This window comes from Tubulanus polymorphus, chromosome 11 (genome assembly GCF_964204645.1).
Source record: "Tubulanus polymorphus chromosome 11, tnTubPoly1.2, whole genome shotgun sequence".
NCBI classification, from domain to species: domain Eukaryota; kingdom Metazoa; phylum Nemertea; class Palaeonemertea; order Tubulaniformes; family Tubulanidae; genus Tubulanus; species Tubulanus polymorphus.
In genome coordinates, this window is record NC_134035.1 from 1464870 (window position 1) to 1483749 (window position 18880).

An 18880-nucleotide genomic window follows, 5' to 3' on the forward strand; every position below is an offset into this window, starting at 1 on the left:
TCTGATTCAACTGCCAGGGTTTGTAAATGATTCACTGACCGGCCGTGAAAAGCAGTGAATTTAATAGAAGGGCAGTGAAATGGGGGTGTATTTAAACTATGCACTACTAAAACTAAGACGCACTTAGAGGTGTAAGAACTATGCATGACTAAAACGAAGTCCGATGAGCTATTGCACAAATTAGAAATCATCACTAGGGGTGCTATATGTGTATTCAACCATCTCTGCTAATTAGTGTAGGCAATACCAGATAAACAAATGCATGTGAAACGTAAATTGGTCGGTTTTCTCTAGTGCATATAGTCTTTTTATTTACATGGATATAGTTAATTTTAAGTTACTATAAAACAATAATTTTGAAGCCAGACCTCACACCACACGGCAGCTCGTGCCATTTTGCAGAGCTTCTCGAGACCTATGGTGACAGGTCTGCATTATTAAACTGATGAAATGAAGGAAAACTTTAATTTTTTGCAGAATTTCTTGTGACCTGTGGTGACAGGTCTGCATTAAAACTGATATAAATAGAAAAAAAAACTTTGTGCTTTAAATTTTGCTTTAAATTGATGAGTTGATCTAAAATAAGTCTCTATATTGCATTCGGCTCATTTACATATACATCATAAAAACAATGAACATAAATAGTGAGACTTCAGGACAGTGAGGAGTAGTCTGAATACCAGTCTAGATATTTCTAGATATGTCTAGATATTTCGCCGTTTTGTCAATTGTTGTGAGTTTGGGTTTTTTCGGGACCTGACATGACAGGTAAGACCGAATGGTTTATTCAGACTGCACACAGTTTCGCTACTGCTGGGTGTTTCCGAAATAATCCCAAAAAAAAACAGATCCCAGAAAAAAAAGGTGGGTGAAAAATAACCAGTTTTACAGTTGAAAAATATATCCAGAATACACAAAAAAAATCCTTAAACAATTATTTATTACGCAGAACTTTGATAAGTTTATTTAGAATTTGATTAAGTTAACAATAACAATTATGACATCACATTCAGTGTGGCCTCAGTTAGGCTGTAAATACATTCATGGAATACATCATTATACATGTAGAAATATATAAAATTGAACTACAAATTTAGAAATACACTCGAGCTTAATTTATGTATATGGAAAAATTCCAACTATGTATACCGGTGATTATTTATCAAGATATTAGATTACAAGACCCTATTGCGTCTTCAGTTTCAATTCAGTGAATGAATAAAAATTCATCAAATTGTTTACCTTTTTTAGTTTTCTAATTGCACTAAGCCCTATAAAAATTTATCAAATTGTACTTTGCCCTATCGTGGCTATTCGGTGTATAGTGAGTACAGCGATTAACAATATTCATAAAAGTAAAGAATGAATAATACATGAAAAGATCCGGATCTGGTTTAGCTCAGTGACAGACTGACCCAGCAGTCCTCCACTTCTGACACGCTTTTCTGGTCCTAATTAATAGCGATGGCTCAGGGGACATTATTTGCTAGCTATATTGCCAAAAATATGGTCCAAGAAATCAAAGTATATCGACGCAATCATTCGTCCCGCGATCTCGTAAGAAACACGGGTGCAACGATACAAAAGTGTAAAATGTGACGGCAAAGTTGAACATCAAATGGAGATACAAACACCAGATGAATTGTCACGGTTCGTCTGCACGTTTATTCTTCACCGAAGACGATTTTCTCCATTTTCAAAATGATAGGAGATTTAGGTTGACCGAATGAGTTCTTTTGCAAAGGAATCTGTATGAAATAAACATTGTTTATTTCATTAATCAGTAATTTTTGCGTGTGTTTAATAAATCTAATCTCATTACTTACGGTTGTTTCTTTACACGGCACAAAACGGTAATTCTGCAACACGGTCGCCAGGCCGACCTTCGCTTCGAACAAAGCCAGTCGTTGAGCGATGCAAACACGCGGGCCCAATCCGAACGGTATGAAACTGCACGGGTGCATTCCTTCTCGATTTTCAGCTGAAAACCTACCAAAAATTGAAACAATAAATTCATGAAATACAAGTAAAAAATCTGAGGCTTTTTGAACAAACTAAATTCTAAAATTCAGCTGAAAAAGTATGTCAGTATCAATAAAAGCTTAAGGCCGGTATCACTCTCAGGTGGATAGTTCAGTTATATTCTACAGTGGATCGAACTCCGTTATATTAAACCTTTTTTGGGTCCCTTCAAACTTGTTTTTAATGAGGTCCACTGAGTACTCACCGTTCAGGGTCAAACTTTTCAGGTTCAGGCCAAATATCTGGATCCATGTGAATAGCGCCCACGGGTATGATGGCGATCCAGCCTTTCTCAAACACAACACCATTCATTTCAGTCCTTTCATTACAAATACGATCAATTCTGAAAATTAAATATTACGATAATGAAGGTCTCCAGTTTCACTAATATGTTTAATGTTAAACTTATTTATTGTATGATAAAGCGTATCACAATCAAACTTGGGTAAGTCCTCATACTACTGAAGTTGTCATTAGTTTTTTCGTCACAGTTAGAATTTCCGATTCAATTTACCAAGTATCAGTCATCATTTAGACAGGTTGTCAACATTTGGTATGTCAACTTTGTAGTATCTTTCTCTCAGATTTCACTCAGATTATAATTGAGGCCCAGTGGATAGTCGGTACAGTGATGATTAAAACTGATGCTTAATTCTAACCAACTGGCTCAGAGATTTAAGAGTAAGTACCTTGAAGCTAACGTATGCAATCTACTGGTTTCATTGATAACCATATCCAGATATTCAACCTTAGCAACGTTGTCATAATCAGGTGCCTGAAATAGGAAATGATTTAATTACACGATAACTACAAACCATCAACAGAATCATTCACTATCTTCCAAATGGCTTTATTCACATGAAATCTAACTATGAAAAAGTACCAGTTTCCCTATAAAGATTTACCTCATTGCCGATGATATCGCGGATGTCTTTGATAAGTCGATCCTGTGCATCGGGGTTCAGAGCCAAACAATACGCCACGTACATCATGAAATTCGAAATATTTTCATAGCCACCAAAAATGAAAGCGAACGACTGCGCCAGAATTTCCTCCCGCAATAGACCTGTCGAAAATTCAGCAATATGCATCAAATGGCACAAAGAACAAAATAACAATCATAAGGAAAGATCATGAACTATTTGTAAGTAGGGATGAAAGAGAAATTTCATATTTTTAGTAACTGCAGCCTTAGGGTTAGAACAAATTTGATCTGTACCATTTGACGACCATTTCATTTTATTCGATTCTCTGTCTACGACGTCATCGCTCACGTACGACTTAGCCATCGTTTGCAGGAAGTCGGCGCGACTCTACAAGTTTGAACGTTCAGAATAATTTTGTCAGTAACATTTTCGTGGAAAGCAGTAAATAATTCTAAACAAAATATTGACTCGGAACCTGATCATCGTCGGTGCGTCTGTCGTTCAGAGCTCGATCGAGAACCGTCTCAAAATATTCTATCGTTCCCTTCGGGAAAATCGACAACACGCCGAGACGCACCAACGTGGTGAACAACTTCGGCGACATAACTGAAATTTGCAAATTCAAATTCTACTCAATTCTTAAAGCTCAGCGATAGCACTGCAGCAAATACAGCCCGAAACAGTGTTTTCAACTTACACAATAATATCATGGCGAAGCTCTTATCGGTAAATCTTTGCATCAATTTCTTCGCGTGAATGACAATCGGTTCTTTAGGATTTTCCAGTGAATTCACTTGTAATCCGAATATCGTCGCGGCCGTTACATCTAACGCATAACAACCAAACGCACTGGAATTACATTTAAATACAGGTACAGGAAGACAGTTACCACCAAGTAGATCCAGTTTTACAGTACTTTGTAATGACTCAAAAGTTGAAATTAGTTAATTTCCCAAATTTCTATTTATATCAAATTCTAACCAAGGACCCGGTCATGGAATTTAATGTGCTTCGAATTGAATATATTATAAATTCTGCAAATTCAATGTTCTATATTTCGCAGACCGATTTCATAGTCGATACCCCTGTTTCATCCCCGGCACTCGTAGCTGTTTTGTAAGAGAGACACAACAGATAAAAAAGGCAATTTTGATATGTATCTAAAGTACCATGAACCGAAGTATATTTTGTATAGCAACACAAGCCCCCTACTTTATTCTCAGGTTGGATTGTAAAGCACACACCAAATGGATAAAAGACTAAAAATAAATGAATTAACAGGTGCAAGTTTGATTCAGTCGATAGCAAGCAGATGAGGCAACACTTTGTTAAGCATGTACGACATCAAGCTGTATACGGCTGTATGTGGACAGTTCTATAGGTCTACTTGTAGCACGCTTTACTAGTAGCGCATAATTTCGCTGCCACTCTAAATACTGATACAACTCACAAACACTTACTCTTTCACTGTAATCGGTTTGTTTTCGTCGACAAATTTTCCGAAATTGTTCGCCAGATTTTTCGCACCGTCCTGCAACATGTCGTTCATCTGTAGGAATAAAAAAACAGTTTAGATTTCTCGATCTAAACCCGGTACAAACACTCGAACATAGCAGCAATTCAATCCGGTGAGGTCCTAGGATCAACATCATCATCCCCAAGCTTGGGGCAGCAATCTCTCAACTATAGTCAGTTCTCCGAGATCAACGTACCTTACGCATTTTACCGCTACTGAAAGTCGGTGTACACATTGAACGAACATGTTTCCAATGATCGTCGTCCAACATTGTCAACATTTTATTCATAATCGAACTGTCGGTCATAATAAACTTCTACAAAAAAATGATAAATCGCAAAATACATAATTCGGCCACGATACAGTTAATCCACATCACTTTCTAGCATGGATTAAGTGATGTACAGACAACAGATAATCCGTAGTTCTACAGATTAACTTTGATTTGCATAAACCGTACGATTATTCAAATGACCGACCCGTACTTAAAATCAGGTGAAATGGTGACTTAAGAATCTTCTTTCGTGGAATTTCGACTTACATTTCTATTAATAAAAGATGCCGAATCTTTGATGGCGATATTTTTAATCATGTCCAAATCACTGATCATTATATACGGTACTCCAGCAAACGTGTTCCTGTGGAATATATATATATATATCTATTTCAATATGGTGTGTCCACGATTGTGGGTATCTAACACTGAAAGTTTAACCCATACGCAAAACTGGGACCAGATTAAAAACAGTTATGTAGCTCATAGTCATTATAGTCTCAGCAGTGGCGGATAATTGAGGATTGACAGTACAAAACTTACCCAATAACTTTCTTGTCTTTAGATTCGTTGTACAGAAACCGATCAAATTCAATAAGTCCCTGCAAATAAAACAACAATTGAAGATGAAAGAAAACAAAGAGCCTTGTTAACAAATCTAATTGAACGTAGCTGCTGTTTATAAGATCCGTACCATTTTCATGAATTTATAGCCTGATCCGAAGAAAGCCTGAAAACCGGTCGGCGTTTCAATTCCGTTCGCTCTGATCGCATGAAGCGGGCTTTTAACGTAGCTAGAAAAAAACCAAATTTAACAACTTTTATAAAGGGTCAGATTAATGAACTCATAACAACAATGTACCTATATTGGTAGGCCTATTCTGTTATCCAATACCAAATATCATCTATTCTAAGGACAAACAATACAATAGCAGGATTTTTCAAATTGAGAAACATGAATGAAAGCTTTCGCTGATCTTAATTCGGACAGAACAAACTCAACAGAAACTAAATACATATGTTTTTACTTCCTTTCTGATGGTTTAGCCATTAATTAATTAGATTACTTAGCATGAAAGATGACCGCGGACCTCTGGAAGTTTCAACAATTTGAAAAATTGCAAGCATATTAATCACTACTTACCCATAGTAGTAGATCAACAGGATGAGTAAAAGTAATATTCCAAATACCCAAACGGATATACCGAAAAACACATCCATCTCACTGGTCACAACTGCAATAATCTAGTAGCAGCACCTAGTAAAATAAAGTCAGAGTTAGTTCATATGAGTAAAAGTCTTTGCCCAGGTTCTGCTGATTGTGCAATATCAATTTAATCATTTTTAACCTCGATAAAGCGTTGATATATCGACTACTCATATGTTTATTTATAGACTCTGACGCACATCAGTCAGACATATCACAATAGAACTATAGTTTCAAAGTACACTTCATTGCCAATGAGATTTTATCTACGACAGAATCCACTAGACAATTATAATCATCATATTTTTTGCTAGTCCCAGAATTACATTAGCCTAAAGGAAATTCATTTATTTATCAGTTTATCGGCGTGGAAAAAATCATGATGGATTATAAAAAGCCATAATTGATGATAGTGTATTCTTACATATTAAATAAAATTCTGTTTGTGTAGTGTTTGAGTTCTCTCTATTGACGCACTACCACCGGCAATTTTAAGTTATTGACGTCAATTCATTGAAATGATACAAAAGATTTGACATTTGAATCCAATGTCAAATGTTCATTTTAACGTCTTTTAAGCTTCTTTAAGTTGATGCGAGGTGATAAAAGTTAAGAAGAAAAAGTTTGCCTAATTATAAAGATTGAAACCAACATGTCAATCCCATTGCAATCACTATTGCACTAATCGGTTAATTATACACACTAAAAAAAAAAGATCTATTGACAGATACTCACAACAAACAATCTGTCAAAACGACATACAAGCTTCAATCTTCCACTTACTACTTACTACTTACAACTGTCCAATTCAATTCAATTGCAGTTTTAATACTTACAATAGTGGGCTATTATTTGCAAAATATAATCAGCTTTTGTTGCTTTAAGTAAATACAGACACATCCAGCTAGATTGTACTCATAGAAAAGAAAAGACACACTTTTACGCACAAGTTATAGATATATCTATAGGAATAAGAATCCATTACAAAGAACGCAAACAGTCAAACCTCTGATAATGACGCGCCCATGGAAGAAGGGCCCATAATTTTTGGAAATGTTTCTACGGTCATGATTCGACGAGTTAACGACATTGACCACCAGATTCCAAGTCACAGGAGCTGCAACTCATTAGAAAAGGAGACATATACTAGCTCATGGGCTGTAGAGCTGGAATAGGGCAACTATTAAATGGAGGACAAGCAGATATAGGCTGCGCAATCTATAAGATTTTCCTCATCTGTTCCACTATTATCCTCTAGTATTCACCGTCAATGTTATGTATAGTGTAGCGCTTATAATGGTTGCGATACAAGAGACAATTTTCAAAAACCAAAATGTTCCACTGCTTGTTAATCTAAGGGAATACGAAAATGATATAGAATTAGATTTATATCATTTACGTATAGGTGAAGTTAAGTTTGTAAGTTTTTTTCAATTTAGAATTTCCTCCTTAGTATCAATTTGCTTGCTTATTAGAAGCATTAGTCGATTACACTAATTTCCTCTGATCCGTCCAAATACCAACAAAAATTCCTAATTGAATGTAACACACGAATAAATGAAAAATTGCAAAACAATCAGTTATTATTATGCAGAACTTAATAAAGAAAAGTTTATTTAGAATTTTGATAAGTCAACAAATCTAGGAAAAACCTCTTGGGGGCTGTCCATACAAAGTTGCAATATTATGACCCTCCCTTAATCCATGTCCAAAGAATCTCCACATTACACTAACCCCTTCCCCTTGTTCATCAGACAAAAAAGTAATCAAAGACATCGGATGTCAAGTCATGCGAAATAATGTTTTTTTCATCATTTATTATACACTACTACAGTCAGTTTGTTATTCCATACATTATCTCAAGAACATTATAGGCTAAATATTTCTCCTCATTCGAGGTTGAAATCATCCATGTAATGCACTAAATGATGAGTTCTGAATGAACTAAGTCAGTTTATTTGTAGAGAACATAGATAGCCTACATTATCACCCATAAACATAGTGTCCCATTGGTGATCACCACTCCCCTCAACGAAGGATGTCCACATCCAAACCTTAAGTACCCCTTAAGCCCAAAGTTCACGAACCCCCACGACCTGAGACATCTGATATGGACAGCCCCTTATCACAACATCTATAAGATAATATACTCTGTAATATAAATATCATTTGTGGAATACATTATATACATATAGAAATATTATATAAAATTGCACTACAAATTTAGAAATACACTCGAGAAAATATCAGCTGAAATCGATGGATACAGAATATTTCACTACATATAGGTCTTTTTTATCAAGATATTCACTGATGTGTCGTCCTATCATCCAAGTAGATAAATAATTTTTATTCAGTTTCAATTGTATGAGGTTTCTAATTGTACTTTAAGCTATTGCGATTATTCGAGTTCACATTTTGCGGAACCTACTTTAGAAGTTAAGATTATAACGTCTGAAATTATATAATAACTTGCATTTGTGATATTTGAACCCATCCACCACGTGCGTTCCGGTTATGAGTAAACAATAATACATGAAAAGAATTGGATCTGGTTTAGATTTTCATATACATCATTGACAGACTGACCCAGCAGTCCTTCATTTACGACACTCATTTCTGGTCGCGTTTTACGTGGATGGATCTGAAGACATTATTTGCTAGCTACATTGCCAAAAATAATATGATCTGGAATTTCTAGGTACATCGATACAAAACACGTCATTAAATTCGTCCAGCGATCTTCGATCTCGTAAGAAACACGGGTAAAACGATACAAAAGTGTAAAATGTGACGGCATAGTTGAACATCAAATGGAGATACAAACACCAGATGAATTGTCACGGTTCGTCAGCGCGTTTATTCTTCACCGAAGATGATTTTCTCCATTTTCAAAATGACCGGAGATTTAGGTTGACCGAACGTATCCTTAACCAAAGGAATCTGTATGAAATAAACATTGTTTATTTCATTAATCAGTAGTTTTTGCGTGTGTTTAATAAATCTAATCTCATTACTTACGGTTGTTTCTTTACACGGCACAAAACGGTAATTCTGCAACACGGTCGCCAGGCCGACCTTCGCTTCGAACAAAGCCAGACGTTGAGCGATGCAAACACGAGGACCCAATCCGAACAACATGAAACTGCACGGGTGCATTCCTTCTCGATTTTCAGCCGAAAACCTATCAAAAATTGAAACATAGAATTTGTGAAATACTTGTAAAAAATTTGAGGCTACTTGTACAAACTAAATTCTAAAATTCAGCGGAAAAAACATAAATTTCATAAGCTTAAGGCAGGTATCACTCTTAGATGGATAGCTTTGCTAAGTTTTACAGTGGATGAAACCTCTATAACAACCTACCGATTAAACTGTTTTTTGGTCCCTTCAACCTTGAGATCCACAGGGTACTAGCTCTTGAGTGAAAATTACTCACCGATCGGGGTCAAATTTTTCAGGTTCAGGCCAAATATCTGGGTCCATGTGAATAGCGTCGACGGGTATGGCAGCCATCCAACCTTTCTCAAACAAGATACCATTCATTTCAGTAGTTTCGTTACAGATACGATCGATTCTAAAAATACACATTAAAATATGTTTTATCCGTGCCTACAGTTTCACGACAATCTTTAAACTTTAACTAATGCATAGAATGATAAACAGTATTACTATCAAACTCTACATCAATGTCATCAATCAACGCTAAAGTCATCGACATAATGACTATTTCAACCACGAGGACTTTGACTGCATATTTGTTAAGTGTCAGTCATCTATCCTTGGGAAGAAGAGACTTTCAATGAGATGATGATCAAGAGGCTCAGATGCTTGAAATAACCAGTGGATAGTTGACACTGCGACAATTAAACAGAGCATTGACCAGATGGTTAACTCTAACCAACTTAGAGCAACTGGCGCAGAGATTTTAAGAGTACCAGGTAAGTACCGTGTAGCAAGTGTATGTAATCTACTGGCTTCGTTGACGACCATATCCAGATATTCAACTTTACCAATATTGTCATAATCTGGCGCCTAAAATGATAAAAGATCATGCAATTTCATTAAAGGATAACTAGAAACCATCGACGGAAAAAGAACGGATCTTTTTCAAGATTTACCTCATTGCCGATGATATCGTGGATGTCTTTGATAAGTCGATCCTGTGCATCGGGGTTCAGAGCCAAACAATACGCCACGTACATCATGAAATTCGAAATATTTTCGTAGCCACCGAAAATGAAAGCGAACGACTGCGCCAGAATTTCCTCCCGCAATAGACCTGTCGAAAATTCGAGAATATTACATCATATATAAAATACAGAAAATTTTGATGATATCACATCAATTATATATCATATAAATTTTGAGTATTTTGAGTAACTGCGGCCCTAGGGGTTAGATTGAATTTTATCCGCACCTTTTGACGTCCATTTCATTTCATTTGTTTCTCTGTCTACGACGTCATCGCTCACGTACGACTTCGCCATCGTTTGTAAGAAGTCGGCGCGACTCTACAAGTTTGAACGTTCAGGTAAAAATTGTCAGCTTTTACATTTTTTCGAAAAGTGAGTAGTACATAGATCTTGAACCCAGGGGTCCAGGGACACCGCCCACACTAGGTGAAATGCTTAACGCTGTCTTAATTTCAATATTCGAAGCTGGACGATGTACGAAAGGTAAAACACAATAGCTCGTTGGGACTAAATCTAAAAATGTTGAATTGTAACCTGATCTTCGTCTTCGCGTCTTTCCTTCAGAGCCCGATCGAGAATCGTTTCAAAATATTTCATCGTTTCCGACGGCAACATCGACATTATACCGAGACGCGTCAACAGTGAGAACAACTTCGGAGCCATAACTGAAATTATTGAATTCAAATCCGACTCTATTTTTGAAAGCTCAGAGATAACACTGCAGCAAATACAAGAAGAAATCCACGTTTTCAACTTACATAATAAAATCACGCCTAAACTTTTATCGGTAAATTTTTGCATCAATTTCTTCGCGTGGACGACAATCGGTTCTTTAGGATTCTCCAGTGAATTCACTTGTAATCCGAATATCGTCGCGGCCGTTACATCCAACGAAAAACAACCAAACGCACTGAAATTCCATTTAAAAATGGGTACACGTTTTACTCAAAAGTTAAAATTAGTTCCAATGTTTTAAATCTAGTCAAATCTTAACAGAAAAATGAGTCATGGAATAAGAACGTGTCTAATCCCTCTCAAGGGCTATAATTCGAAAAAAAAAGAATTCTGCAAATTCGATTATGAATCTTTTAATCAATAATTCCAACAAAAAAAAATCACTAGCCCTGTTTCATTCCTGGCAGGTGTGGCTGGTTCGTGAAGGACACTCAAATCACCGCAGTTGAGTTTGATTTAGTGGTAAGCAAGCAAATACTTACTCTTTTACTGTAATCGGTTTGTTTTGTTCGACATACGGACGGAAATTGTTCACCAGGTTTTTGGCACCGTTCTGCAACATGGCGTTCATCTGTAGGAATAAAACAAACAGTTTAGATTTATTCATCTAAACCCGGAACAAACCCTCGAACATAGCAGCAATTATACAATTTATATATATGCGAGGCCCTAAGATCAACGTACCTTACGCATTTTACCGCTACTGAAAGTTGGTGTACACATTGAACGAACATGTTTCCAATGATCGTCGTCCAACATTGTCAACATTTTATTCATAATTGAACTGTCGGTCATAACAAACTTCTACAAAAGAACAATAAATCAAAATCAAAATACATAATTAGCCTGAAACGCTAATAGCGGCCATGTTGCCAGTAAACCTCCTTTTATTATTTGTCCCGTTCTCATTCCGAAGTTCAGAAGATATTGTAGTACAGAGGGACAAATTTTAAGTACATCAATTTTCTTTATGTATGAATCTATCGTCTTTCTAATGTTATTTGTGTTATAAAGATTGTACTATCAATAGACGTTAGCTAGTGAATTACAATCAGTATTACGCAGAAACTTATGAGACATATTTTGACGTACTCCGCAGAAAATCTTCTTCATACTTAATTGAAGTTACTATTTAGTGAAGCATAGATGAATGAAATGCTCGCAGTAATATCAGACGTGACGTTTATAGTCGATTGTTCTTTATACGGAACTTTCCGAAGACGTTACATCGCCGTTGCACATGAAGCGCCGACTTGTTTCAACGATTACATTTCCCATAATTTCAACTTACATATCTATTCGTAAAAGATGCCGAATCCTTGATGACGATATTTTTGATTATGTCCAAATCACTGAGGTGTATGCACGGTACGCCACTGAATACAGTTCTATGAAAAGAAAAAAATACTTATTTCAATACAGCATACAGCGTAGTTATCTTAGACCGCCCAGTGTTTTCAATAAGAGCCAGGTCCCAGGTCCCAGACCCGTCTGTCGTTTGTAAACTAAAGGATCCACCTGTTTTTCAAACCAGCTTTCGTTTCCGGGACCATCCTGTTTTTCAAAGGGACCTGGCTTGTTAATTTCTTATTGAAAACACTGCTGTCATACTCAATTGTCTATTTTCAGAGGAAGCAAAGCCGCACTGACTACCAAAATCCTTTACTAACTTACCCAATAGCTTTCTTATCTTTATAATCTCTGTATAAAATCCGATCGTATTCGATAAGTCCCTGTGCAAATGAAACAACAATATTGATGATATTCGATCTCGTTAACAAATTGAATTACGTGTAGCTGAGATGTATATAGGATTCATACCGTTGTCATGATTTTCAAGCTAGATCCGAAGAAAGCCTGAAAACCGGTAAACGTTTCAATTCCGTTCGCTCTGATCGCATGAATCGGGCTTTTTACGTAGCTAGAAAAAAAACACATTGAATAACTTTTACTGATTGAGAGATAATTACTGAATTATTCTGAAGCAAAAATCCGACGTTCATCCATTTTGAAGGAGTTTTTAAGGAATCAAGGAGTCATAGGGGGGCCCTGTTAACTCGTGACCAGGGATCCATTTTTCGGCCCCTAATTGTTGAGGAACTAGGTGAGGTTTTCATAAATGCCAACTTAAAGCAATTAAGCTACTGGGCATAGAACGATGGCTGTGGACCTCGAACAATTTGAAGAAAGCAAAATAAAGAATTGCAAGCATATTAAAAATTACTTACCCATAGTAGTAAATCAACAGGACGAGTATAAGTAATATTCCAAATACCCAAACGGGTATACCGAAAAACACATCCATCTCACTGGTCACACAGCAATAATCAAGTTAGCACCTAGGAAAATAAAGTCAAAGTTAGTTCATATGAGTAATAGCCTTATATTGGCCAGGTTCTGCTGATTGTGCAATGTAAAAGCATTGATATTATGTTTATATTTAGTCTTGACACGTCAGTCAGACCTCCTGCATAGAACTAGTTCTGGGGTGAACATTTTAATGTCAATGACAATTCTCAAGGAGAATTCAAGGGTATTGTTCATAATCATGTGAGCGCATGCGTCCGTCTGTCATAAACAACCTGCATATTAAATCTGCACAATACAAACAACAGTTACATTTAGGCCTAAATGAAAAAAATATTTTTAACGCAGCCAAATTGCGTGATTCACAATTTCACCGAATGCATTGCACAGTTGTTGATGCCGATTAATATAAACTCGCTAAAAGACTGTAAAATTATAACCAAATAAGGCATATAGCCCGGGGTGTAAACAACAAGCTACAATCTTAGGCCACAAAATTATAGGCCCTAACCAAAGAAGGAAAGTGACGTTGTAAAAGCTACCGCCTTACGTCTACAATATAGTCTGAAAGATTACAATTTTTCTATAGGCCCTATTATTAGTGGGATTGCACATTCAAAGCCCAAAGGCAATTATCAGAGGTCTTCAGCTAATTCTGGATTCCTATTCTTCAAGTGTCAATGGCAAAGCTGGTCAAGTTTGTGTCACATCACAGCACAGGGGCTTATCACAATTTGATGGTGGAAGGATAACACTAAGTGGGCCTATCCCTAAATAAGAAAGGGATACTGGTATCATCCATCCTCCATCAAACAAATAGAGACAACCCCTCAGCCTCAGGTTTGGGTCAGCAGTTTTAACTCAATCTGACTGGTCTGAAGAAGTTTAGAACTATCAAAATATTTCATCATTTTAGCAAATTTTCGTGGATTTTTTAAATGTCAATTCCATTAAAACTGTTAAAGTGTTAACTTAATTATTTGCGCTCATTTATATTATCATATTTCACTGATAGTTTATCGTTAACACTAAAAAACAATGATTTATTGACTGATACTCACCAATTAATTCCTGTAAAAACGACAGACGAGCTTCAATCTTCAGCGTACAACTTACAACTTACAACCTACGACTATCCTGCCTCCCATTAGTTCACGTTTTTACCGCTAACGTTATTTCTAGGGGCAGCACTTAACGGTCGAGATTGGACTCCGGCTTCTGTGGCATTCGAGTAATAAGAAACCCACTTTGGGTTCGAATGCTGCATTTACTAAAAATTTGGAATTTTATTAAGTTGGTTATGATAAATAAAAGTTTTTTTTTCTAATTTTTCTCGCTTATATTTCGTAAACGATGTGGGGGATGAATCGTGTTTTTTTCCCCATTGCAAATGACGTAGTATAAAAACTTCCAGAAGTTATAAGATAACTCTTTAAATGCACTTTTCAAAACCTGTTCTCAAATTACTCATAAATTAAAATTCCCACTTTTATAAACTGATATCAATCTAATAGAAATTACTAGAAATATTTCCCTGCTGTCAGTCTAGAATGTCTTAGACTAAAGGTGGTAGTAACCAGCCCAGTATCCACATTGGAAACCATCAATAGAGTCCGGGTTCGAACCTGTGACATCACACATGTACATCCTTGGTCCAGTTTCATCAAAAAGTATAAGATTGGTCTAGTTTTATATGTTGACCTCATTGAAAATGATGAAATAACCTGCAGCAATTTCAAGAACCAGAAATTTTAGTTTGATTTTTTATGAAATTGATTCAGGCTTGTCGCAATTTCAAAATGATGCCCTCAAATGACTTAGGGGGTTAAAATCTTTCATTTTAGTTTGATTTTTCATGAAATCGATACAGGCTTGTCGCAATTTTAAAATGATGCCCTCAAATGACTTAGGGGGTTAAATCATTTCCTTCTGTGTACATATGTGCATTTACACTTCTTAGGGACTTAAACTGGCGGCTAATAAATTGGCAAAATGTAGAAAAATGAATCTCTGGCTGCACCCTGGCAGATTGTCTCCGACATCAACTGAATCTACGTATCCAAGATCTTCAAGTGAGCAGAAATCCTCAGAGAAAACAACAACGAATTCTGTAAATAAACTGAAAACAAGAAATTTTTATTTATCATAGCAGTGCAGCAATATATATCTATAAAACAGCTGAAACTCACTAAATTGCACATGTTTTAATGCGAAGATAATATCGTGCTGATTTTTCTAAATTTCGACTATAAGAATTTCGGATACAGCATCGGACCGATAAATATGCTTTTTTTTCAGCAGCCAAAGGGGAGATAGCACCAGTTTTAGCACCATTTTATTAACACCAGAACAATTTCTAGTCTTCGCAAGCACTTTTCGAGAAAAGTGTTTGGCAGCAGCAGCGGCAACAGCAGCAGCGGCAACAGCAGCAGCTGGTGCGCGTGTGGATCTCACCACGGTAACAACTTTTGAGTTTAAGAACTACATGTAGATACAACATTGTCGAACAACACTTAGTAAAACAAAGTATAGATGCATATGTAAATCGATGTAATTGATTAGTAATTAAACGACGAACATTTCACTTACTGATAAGAATAATCATAATATAAAACATAATACAAGTCATTCATTTTCTTTTAAATAAAGTTGAATATACATAATAATCTGAACAATTATAGATGAATGAAGCTACATCGGTTTTGTAACGAGCACAAAAAAGGGCAAGACTAGAAGACAATCAGACTAGATAGATCTCAAAATAAGGAAAAATCATCAATAAATATAAATGGTTAACGTTTTGGTTATAAAATCGTTTACAAGGAAAATCGATAAGTATTAATACTTCATCGAGCGGATGTTAACATAATGAATTACGTAATAAGATAATAATGTTATTAATAACAACAACAGCACATATGATATATGTATTACAATAGATATGAAACATAATGTACATGAGCAGAATGTACATGTACAATGAACGAGATAATCAATTATTCAAAAATCGAGAGTTGATTTTTTTTTCGACAGAGCACTAGTTATAGTAGATGATACTTTTTACGCGGCACATTTGGTGCACTAATCATAACTAATTAGATATCCCCTATAACTAAGATCATAGAACTGAAATCATATTTGATTTCAGTTCTATGCTAAGATGTAAAATATGTTCAATGTTAGTGATGACATGTAAATGATTGTTTTAATAAGTCACCGTGTTTTCTATTAGTTTCTTTCCCAAATTGCTGACTGTGGTGAGAACGCACAGGACACCGCGCCCGACTCGGTAACACATTTCTGAGTTACTTTAAAACTCTTCACACAGAGCCGAAATCGGTTTTCGTTTTCAATTACTTTTCAACCGACGAGTCGAATTTCAACTGACAACATGTACAACCGAGTTCAGAGCTAAGAGAAGCTACTTACTCCTACATGTACATTTATTGCGTCATCATAACTGCACAAAAGCTTTATGTACAAGAACTTATCCTTCTTATCCTCATAGAACGTTCATATTGAAAAGAACACACACGTGTTCACAATGAATGACGACCGTCGACGCGGCTGTGGCGACGACGCGGTGGCCGTCAAATTGTTTATAACAAGTGTACATTCCGCTAAAAATGGTATACGCATGCAAATCTATAGAATCATCGTTATCGCTAATAGTAAGAGTAGTAAACAGTCGATGAGAAATGGACGATCACAACATGATTTCGACATACCACGGACAGCAGCGGTGGTGGTAGCGTTATCGGTTTTTTTTTTGTTGTTGAAATAATGAATGACGTGAAAATTACGATTTCAGTAAACAACAATCCAGTATAGGCTTTAATAAATAAACAAGCACAAAAATGCTGAATTCTTATTCCTCTTATCATTTTATATATTACAGAATAATAACGGATAAATATCGACTTCAGTTAATTATAGTTTCAGCTTTCCATATCGAATACAACTTAAAATAACCTCGTCACAGTCGCAGTTAACGACTAGTTAAGAGTAAATCGTTTGTTGAAGCTTTCGCATTGGAAAACCTGAACCGAATAAATATCAAACCCCGCGCCTGGTTACCCCGACGACTACAACAATCATCATCTTCCGTAAAATCGCGTGAGAAAAAATTCAGCATTTAAACGCGGCATTTTTTCATTCATCGTTTTTTCAATTCGAGAAAAAGAAACAAAAAAAGAAAAAACGAAATTACGAATATCGATCATAATAATTATCATCTTATGACACGAGTCGTATGAACGAATCACGTGCGAGTGAATGTTGCGCTATGATATAATAAAATGTACAGATTTAACGCAAGCTTTTTTTTCCCAATGATTGCAAGCGAGGCTGCCGAACAATAAAGTGCTTCATTTGTTTGAATGAACGAATGATGAGGAGGAAGATAGATATATTGTTGATTTCATCCTTCTTCTTCTTCTTCTTTTCTTAGTTTCTTCATTTAGATGTTTATATCACAAGTGCTACAAGAGAAATGATGTTTACACATATAAATGTTTTGGATGCAAATTTTTGAAATCTCCTCAGTGGATCATATGCCTGACCACCTTATGGTGGAAGTAGGTACCAGATTGTACCAGATATTATGTACTCAAGGAAGACCCTCCCAACTACTTGATCGGAATAGCCTCAGAAGCTTCCCACAAACTTAAATCACTAACTTTTCTGAACTGTGATAGTAAGGCTAAAGGCAAAAAAATTTCTGCTGAGCTCAAATTGTTGACCAGGCCGGCTGCCCATGTACCCTGTATTATTTCAAAATCATGATCAAGCTGACCATAACAGACCCGGCAGTTATAGAAATGATTACGGTACAAATTTCATTGCAGTTCAAAAAATGACCTGGCCAATCAGGAAAAACAAGGTACCGTTATAGTTTTGAGTAAAAACATTAACTTTCCAATGAACCTAAGCAGTGAATGGTACAAACTGATATTTCATAGAGGAACTTTGAAAGTGTTTCTAAGTAAAAATGTCAACTGTAAGAGGTACAAATGTGCCCATACCTGTAGGATACTAGTGCATTTTCATGCTGTGCCTTCAGGCACTGTTACATTTAATGAAAATGACCAACTAGCAGTTCCGGCTACTGCTGTATATTCACCACTATCCGTCGCTAACGTTGCCAATATCTCGAGCGTTGAATTTCGATCGCCCGATTCTACTTTTATCCTATCCGAAGCTTCGACATTAGATTTTCCTTTCTTCCATGTGACTAAAACGATACAAAGGCAAAGACGTCGGTAAATTCCTTCGAGCGCGGGCACCTGAACATTTCAATTTCTCCTCAATCAACAATCTCGGTAAGTGAATGAAGAAGTCCCGCAATAGGATGAAATTCATCAAAATGAAACCATAATATTTCATCTGTTGACTAACAGCCATCTACAGGCAGAATGACCAGACACAGAAGTAACAAAGCATATAAACTCACTGGATGTTTTGATACTTCTGGTTTCTGGTCATTCCACCCAATGATGGCTGTTAGTCAACAACCAAAAACGTTGTTGTTTCATCTCAATGAATTCTATCCTATAAAATTCTATTGTGGAATTTCTTCACTCATCTACAGTTTACATGGATTAGTGTTTTATTCGACTACTAATCTTGGTAAACTAACAACTTATTACAATTGACCCTGATAGCTCAGCGAGGTATTCAGCTATAGAAATCTTGACG

At 36.1% G+C, this 18880-nt stretch overlaps 3 protein-coding genes across 4 annotated transcripts in view; all 3 read right to left on the reverse strand.

Annotated features, from left to right (window-relative positions):
• Positions 1-925: 925 nt before the first annotated feature.
• On the reverse strand, positions 926-6699 carry LOC141913091 (cytochrome P450 3A9-like). The gene is made up of 15 exons (XM_074804541.1): positions 6681-6699; positions 5883-5996; positions 5433-5532; positions 5282-5340; positions 5006-5102; positions 4661-4780; positions 4409-4497; positions 3646-3797; positions 3424-3554; positions 3242-3335; positions 2928-3088; positions 2712-2797; positions 2228-2365; positions 1827-1989; positions 926-1748 (listed from the first exon to the last, which is right to left on the reverse strand). The coding sequence occupies exons 2-15, from the start codon at positions 5957-5959 to the stop codon at positions 1665-1667; spliced, it is 1551 nt and encodes a 516-aa protein (XP_074660642.1). The 5' UTR covers positions 5960-5996; positions 6681-6699; the 3' UTR covers positions 926-1664.
• Positions 6700-7526: 827 nt separating this feature from the next.
• LOC141912791 (cytochrome P450 3A9-like) lies at positions 7527-14334 on the reverse strand. Of its 2 annotated transcripts, none has more exons than XM_074804187.1 (15): positions 14245-14334; positions 13105-13215; positions 12698-12797; positions 12551-12609; positions 12168-12264; positions 11561-11680; positions 11359-11447; positions 10900-11051; positions 10676-10806; positions 10366-10459; positions 10067-10227; positions 9895-9980; positions 9385-9522; positions 8967-9129; positions 7527-8888 (listed from the first exon to the last, which is right to left on the reverse strand). In XM_074804187.1, exons 2-15 carry the CDS (start codon positions 13179-13181, stop codon positions 8805-8807), a joined length of 1551 nt encoding a protein of 516 aa, XP_074660288.1. In that variant the 5' UTR covers positions 13182-13215; positions 14245-14334; the 3' UTR covers positions 7527-8804. The 2 variants fall into 2 exon arrangements, with proteins under 2 accessions (XP_074660288.1, XP_074660289.1); XM_074804188.1 differs by lacking the exon at positions 14245-14334 and adding an exon at positions 13341-13359.
• A 993-nt stretch (positions 14335-15327) lies between these two features.
• LOC141912614 (twitchin-like) overlaps positions 15328-18880 on the reverse strand; it is a 68699-nt gene continuing 65146 nt past the window's right edge. Inside the window, exons 83-84 of the mRNA XM_074803913.1 lie at positions 18208-18416; positions 15328-17664 (exon numbers count right to left, since the gene is read on the reverse strand). Coding sequence (XP_074660014.1) covers positions 18229-18416 — 188 coding nt within the window. The 3' untranslated portion in view covers positions 15328-17664; positions 18208-18228. The remainder of the gene's footprint in view (positions 17665-18207; positions 18417-18880) is intronic.

What these genes read in the sequence shown, in the direction of transcription:
- LOC141912791 (XM_074804187.1), bottom strand. Translation starts at nt 13,181, where the DNA reads ATGGATGTGTTTTTCGGTATACCCGTTTGGGTATTTGGAATATTACTT. An exon ending in GTAGCGGTAAAATGCGTAAG is followed by an intron (nt 11,448 to 11,560) that starts GTACGTTGATCT and finishes TTATTCCTACAG; the next exon opens with ATGAACGCCATGTTGCAGAA. An exon ending in GACGCGAAGACGAAGATCAG is followed by an intron (nt 10,460 to 10,675) that starts GTTACAATTCAA and finishes TCAAACTTGTAG; the next exon opens with AGTCGCGCCGACTTCTTACA.
- LOC141913091 (XM_074804541.1), bottom strand. Translation starts at nt 5,959, where the DNA reads ATGGATGTGTTTTTCGGTATATCCGTTTGGGTATTTGGAATATTACTT. An exon ending in AAACCGATTACAGTGAAAGA is followed by an intron (nt 3,798 to 4,408) that starts GTAAGTGTTTGT and finishes ATGTAATTCCAG; the next exon opens with TGCGTTTGGTTGTTATGCGT. An exon ending in GAAAAGTTTGACCCTGAACG is followed by an intron (nt 1,990 to 2,227) that starts GTGAGTACTCAG and finishes AATTTTTGGTAG; the next exon opens with GTTTTCAGCTGAAAATCGAG.